The sequence below is a fragment of the Scomber japonicus genome, chromosome 19, assembly GCF_027409825.1.
Source record: "Scomber japonicus isolate fScoJap1 chromosome 19, fScoJap1.pri, whole genome shotgun sequence".
Taxonomy (NCBI): Eukaryota; Metazoa; Chordata; class Actinopteri; order Scombriformes; family Scombridae; genus Scomber; species Scomber japonicus.
The window spans coordinates 15,362,185-15,368,794 of record NC_070596.1 but is presented as its reverse complement, the minus strand read 5'-3'; the positions used below and the strand labels follow the sequence as shown (position 1 = coordinate 15,368,794).

The window sequence follows — 6,610 nt, the reverse complement described above, 5'->3', positions numbered from 1 at the left end:
GTGTGACTTGTTTAGGAAATTCCTCCGCCTGCAGCGACTAAATGCCAAAGTGGATTACGGTGTGATTCGGGGGAAATCCCCCCTTCCCCCTCTAACAGTGAGGTGGAGGTCATCTTGATTAAATCCAACCCACAGCAGCAATCAAAAGATTCAGATAATTTAAAGAAAGTGGATATAGCGCACCTTGCTGTGACTCATCAAGGCAGCAGCCGGAGCAGAGATAGTGATACCCTGCTGGAGAGCATTGTCGCTGAAGAAAAGAGGCTTTGTTCACACGGGCCAAGTAGTGACAGAATCACATAATCTATTCCTGGATGGGAGAGACGTAACACTTAACGCTGAGCTGTTCATCATGATTGGATTTATGAGCAAGTGGGAAAACGTAACACTACTTAAAGATGAATTATGGTCATGTCATAATATGAATCTGAGCTTTTATATCTTAAATTTGTGGACAGTTTCTTAATTTTTCACATTTTGGAAAGAAGGTTTTCAAGTCATTTATATAAAAGCTTAAAATGTCAATTACTCACTTTACTGAAAGGAAATCTGAATATCACCTCTTTCTTTTTATGGTGTTGTACAATAAATGTACATAAAATGCTTTCACATGGAGTGATGGAAGGAGTTCTTTATGTTTCCACCTTATCTTTTTAAAAAAAAACAATTCAGTATTTTTAAACATAAATAAATGTTACCTTCTCATTCAGTGTGCCACACATCCTTTCCCATGGTGAAGGGATGAATGGGTCTTGTTACTAGTCATTGGGCATCTCTGCTGGCAGGAGGGAGGGGGGGTGAAGTGAAGCTGTCCCTGCATCAATGAGCCTGTTGATCAGAAAAAGACCACTAGACTGGTAATGACACGGTTCACTGATCAGACTGGGAGAATAAATAAAACTCGGCTTTCACCTCCGTCGCACTGCTGCTCGCCTCTACCTCAGATACTGACACCTGTCTGGAGTCGTCATGCTGCGGTATCCCATCATGATTTTGGCTGCTGTTCTCCTGGTGATCGTTGTTTCGTACGTTGATTCAGGTGAGGACCATACAGACTAAATACATTGTGTATGTGTCATTAAGATAATAGGACAGAGAATTTATGCTCATCAACATTTTGCTATTTTTATGTTCCAGATGATTACTGTTATAATGAACCACACTGTGGTAAGTAACACATTTTGATGTTAAATAACTGCAACTCATAGACTATAATATCTTAGTCAATAGTAAAACTGTGTGTTACCTCGTGTGTAAATAATTTAGATGATCTTACTGGTCAACTGAAGACATTATTCATCTGAAAAGGTTGTAGTGATTTTATACAATTTGAAGAAGTTATCTGTTTCTATCATTGATCATTTAAATTATATCTAAATGTAACTGTGGGGATGTGTTTGGCAGGTACAACCTTAAAATGAAGCAGTGTCTGTGATTCCTCATTACAGACTGAAAGTGTTTATATTATCCAATACATGATTTTTTTTACTCTAAAGTCCTCTGATTGTAACATTTGAATATCTGTTAAAGGCCCCAAGAGGATTAACCTTTGAGTATTTCATTAGAAAATAAGTAAAGACCAGAAAGAAGTGAGGAACAAAGTAATCTACTTTTAACTGGCAGAACAGTATCTTTCTAATACTAACAAAAAAGTACATTTAGTAGCTGTTCTGGAGCTTTCTGTCAGATCACATGATTTTTCCTGGGCAGATGGAGTTTGCCCACTCTTGACCTTGAAAACAGTTGTTGAAAAACTGAAAATTGCACTAAAATTGTACAATTCCAATAATTTGACACCCTAACACCCTCAGATCCTTATGCTTGGGGAGACACGTTCCCGTCATGTCACCCCTTACTTGAAGAGCACCACTCCCCTATCAATCTGGACCACCAGATAACCAGAAATGAGTCTCTGGGGTCTTTACATCTGGAGGGCTTTGACGTGATCCAAACAGGCCACTGGACGCTAAGGAATGACGGACACTCTGGTGAATATACTGCAGATGCTGTCACAGACATGTATGTGTGTGTGTTATTGTCTGTTTGAGCTGGTGATCTCATGTTTATGCTCGCAGTCGTGCTGCAGGTTGGCAACGGCATGTCAGTGAGTGGTGGAGGCCTCCCAGATGTGTACCACACAATCCAGCTGCACTTCCACTGGGGGGGCCCGGCTACTAATGGCTCAGAGCACACGATGGACAGACGCAGATACCCAATGGAGGTACAGTATGGTCAGTAGACAGCTTTACACTGTCACAAACCAACTGATGCAGTGCAGCTATTCTTTAATGTCTTTAAAAGTCTTTTTTTATTTAATTGCCAGATGCATGTTGTCAACATGAAGTCCATCCACCCGAATATGTCAGCGGCCTTGGATGATCCAACTGGCCTTGCTGTTCTTGGATTCTTCATTGATGTTAGTTGAATTTCAAACCTGCTTTTTATTTTATAGCATTTATTGTTATTTTCCCTCAAAAACATCCTGATTGTGTTGGGTTTTTTTGCAGGTTGTTTATGCAGACAATGTGCAATTTGGACACATATCACAAAAACTGTCCTCTGTTGCTTACAAAGGTTGGAAGAAAGACAAAAATTCAGTCCTTTCTGCTTCTTTCCTGTTGTTTGTGCCTGTTCTAATTACGGCTGTGTGTCCTTCCCCAAGGCCAAACTGCTAAAGTGAAACCATTTCCCCTGATGAGCCTTCTGCCGAAGCACAACATGAGTCAGTATTATCGTTATTACGGGAGCCTCACCACTCCTCCTTGTTCTCCGGTGGTTGTTTGGACCCTGTATGAAGTCCCCGTCTATATCTCATGGTCTCAGGTAGGTCTCTCAAGTCATTTCAAATCATCTGGTCCACCTGAGTGCTGTGAATGACGTTTCTGTTTCCTCCTCAGCTGGCTCAGTTCACCTCACAGATCTTCTCCACAGAGGAGGACGCAGAGCAGGTCACACCTCTGCAGAACAACTTCAGACACATCCACCCCACCTTCAGTCGTGTTGTCTCTGGATCCAAAGAGGCCAAACTTCTCAGAGGGATGGCGAGTTGTCCCCTCAGGTCAGCTGTGACAGTACATCTGCTTCAAATCATTTTGTTGGCAGGCTTTATCTCTGGACAGTAGCGCCTTGTTGAAACACTAAAAACAAAGATCAATTCATGTTTTTGACACTCAGTTTATCCTCAAAGCAACATCTAGGAATTAGTCAAGAGTCTTATTTGAACCTGAGGTACCGTGTAGTTCTCACATCAGTAGAAATGCTCCAGCAAAGAATGAATATTAAAAAACAAACTGTGAAGAAAAGTACTGTAATGTGTTGAATTGTTACTAAATGTTTTATGAGTGTGTCCTGCTGTCTACAGGATCTATTTAACTCCATTTGTGTATTTAGCCTACTAACAAATTTAATAAGGTGAATTGAAGACTTGCATTGAAATGTGTTTTATATGCATTTATAACCTGTTGAATTTATAGCTTGCTCTTGAAAATGTTTAATGCACCATCACCATACACCATCTTTTCATTTAGTGTTAGTTAGCTAGCTGAGATGTCAGAGGTTGTTCCACAAATATTAAAATGCATGCAGCCTGCTAATATTTCCTAAATACCCAGTACAGCTGGAAATGTCATGAATCTTGCATAGTCATGAAGCAAAGTTTTAGAAAAATTCTGAAAAAAGTCGTTGAGATATTTCATAAAAGACCAAAAAAGTCAAGGTTATCGTGGTACTAATGGAGAAATGCGGGGATCACCAAAGTCAGTAGGGTTCATCCTCTGGGGACCATCAACATCTTTAGAAAATTTCATGTCAGACCATCTAACTGAGATTTTTCAGTCTGGACCAAAGTGGTGGACTGGCTGACAGACCAAAATAGTCTGAGTATCACTGGATAATTCATTTCTTTCTATTGTTGTTAATTTTTTAATTGAGAATGTCAGCTGGGATTTCAATAGAAGAAGAAGAAAGTTATTTATAACCCCAAACAAACTACAACGCCTGGTATACTGTAGCAAGGTATTCCTATAATAGTCCCTCCGCGGCTGATACTTGACATGTCATTACAGGAAAACCACAGGTGTCATAATAATGTTTATAAGCGTTACCTTTTTCATTTGGCATGCGGGCTCACTGACATGACCTGCTGATGAACTCAAATGGAAAAGAGCCATCGTTAAGGTTATTAATTACACCTGTGCTTCTCCTGCTGTGGCAAGTCAAAAAGGCATATCAAGGGACAAAGAGCCCATTAAGGGTAGACCTAAAATGAAGTGGAGGTATTATTCTGCTAATGAGCCAGCTCTCCTGCACCCAGCATGCAAAATATTCGGTGTGTGTGGCTGTGCATCAGCGTCTGTGTGTCAATTAAATTTGCATATTTGCCCAGACCCCCCCTGAGCATTAGTGTAAACCAGCAGCATGCAGAAAAGGACTTCAAGCATGCAAATGACTGCAAAAAAACAACAACAACAAAAAATACCTGAAATATTGAATATCAAATATGAACCAGACACTTTAATGTCACTGTTCAAGTTCACAGTTTCATATTTCTTCTTTTACTGAATGTATTATAACATTTTCTGTATTCAAACAATAAATGAGCATGTTTTATTCCATGTCATGTCTGCTGTTGTTGTTTTTGAGGTACTGAGAGACATTTGCTTTCCCTATTTGCATTATGTCCAGTTCTGTGAGGCCGTGGCAATCATGCAAAAAAGCTCCAGTGAGTTGAACATTATTTTGCGGTTGAGGTGTGTCAGCGGCATGAAATATTAAAATCACAAGTCAGCAGGTGTTGAATAGATGCTGATGCGCACCAGCAGTGAAACTCAGTGAAAATACTGCTTCAAAATCAAAGTACGGATAAGTCACAGACATAAATGTATGTTGTAGTGAATCTTTCAATACAATATTTCAAAACTTTAGAAACTGCATGCAAAATCCTTATGAAGCAATCAAGTACAAACCTTTCTGACTTTAGTTAAAAGCAAATCTCTATTAAGGTAGTTTTAGATATGAATGGTGGAATCCTCACACATATACTGCTGATCTTCTAAGAGTCCATATATTACGTATTTCACGTATGCAGGAATTATTGAACATTTGTCATTTCTACCATATCTTAAAAGAAAACTATTTAGGAACACTTGTATTTTCAACTGTTTCTGTTTGTGATCACTGCACACTGGTGTTCTGTATTTTACACAACTGTTTACTTCATGCTAAATTTTTTATCAGATCTGACATTCTTTTCACTAAACGTATTTTCTTCTCTAGTGTGGCTATGTTGTGGCTTTTTCCAGCCGAAACCTCCCAATTGCTTCAATGAACTAGGTTACAGTCAGTCCTTGGCTTTAAAACTAACTCTATCCAATGTGAACAGTTACACATACAAAATGCCATCTATCAATCAATAAACTGGATCATTAAAGGTATAATCAAATATATAGATTGTATCTCTCCATTTGGCTGATATGATTGTAAAGCTGATTCCTTTCAACATAATTATAATACATTTGCAGGGTGTTTAAAATGTAGTAAGAGGTGGAGTTCTCTGACATAAATAACTTATAAGGGTGAGTGGGCCCCAAAGACACAAAGTCTGTCTTTCTAAGGTAAATAAAAAGTGTCAATGTTCAGATATAAAAAACAATATATTTGAGGAATATCTAGAATATGACATGTTGATATATGTCTCTCAGTGAAGAGGACAGCACTCAACCACTGTTTCAGTTTGGAGAACTGGCTTGGGGAATATCTTGATCTGGTCTCAGTTGAACAAGCAGCCACAACTCTTCAGAAATTGGACAGTGGACACACTACATCTCATCTAGATACACATTCAACCAGTGGATAATGGTGGATTATTGTTTTTTTCTTACCTCCAGCATGCCCTCTTAAATATGTTAAACCTAAGTTGACACATTATGGAAATGATGTTGAAATGACATAGCACTGATGTATGAGAAACTCTTGTTAGTTGGTAATACATAATAGTTCAACTGTTTATTGGTCTCATTTTGTTATGTGTGGGTTTTTTTAAATGTAGTTTATTAGTTTATTAAACAGAGACCATGCACGACACAACTGCTGGGCCAGACTTAACTATATAGCTCATTTACATCTGTGGTCCCTGAGCAGGAAGCTATGAAAAACAGTACAATACAAACAATTAAAAACAATGCAATTAGCCTAATTTAAAAACAGTACATCACATATAAAACCAACATCAAACAAAACATATGTTACATACTCTCCAGCTGGTTCCATAGAAAGGTTTAGATCAGTGAGTCACATGATTATTTTTAGGGATTGATTTCCACTTATCTGGTGCTCTGACTGAAAATGCAGATTGTCCAAAAGCAGTTTTCCTAAATTTAGCTGAGTAGTCACCTCTTGCTGATCCCCTGGTCACCCTGGCATTGTTCCTGCAGTATAATATGTATGATTAAAAGAAAGACATAACACCCTGAAAATATCATTGAGGTCTGTGGTTGTCAAAGGAGTTGGAAAGACAACAAACAAAACAACAAGAGGGCACAGTTGGACCAATCAGATGGCTCAGGGTGGAGGTGGTGTGGAGGTGTGTGTGTGTTTGATATCATTCAGCAGA

General features: G+C 38.8%; 1 protein-coding gene across 1 annotated transcript; it reads left to right on the top strand.

The window, feature by feature from the left end:
- The first annotated feature begins 745 nt into the window (after positions 1 to 745).
- Positions 746 to 3,122, top strand: car15 (carbonic anhydrase 15). Its single transcript, XM_053339473.1, is given in 10 exon segments — positions 746 to 797; positions 800 to 857; positions 957 to 1,039; positions 1,138 to 1,167; positions 1,812 to 1,988; positions 2,076 to 2,221; positions 2,324 to 2,416; positions 2,508 to 2,574; positions 2,663 to 2,823; positions 2,898 to 3,122. Coding segments are annotated over 10 exon segments (1,092 nt in total).
- The last annotated feature ends 3,488 nt before the right edge of the window (positions 3,123 to 6,610 follow it).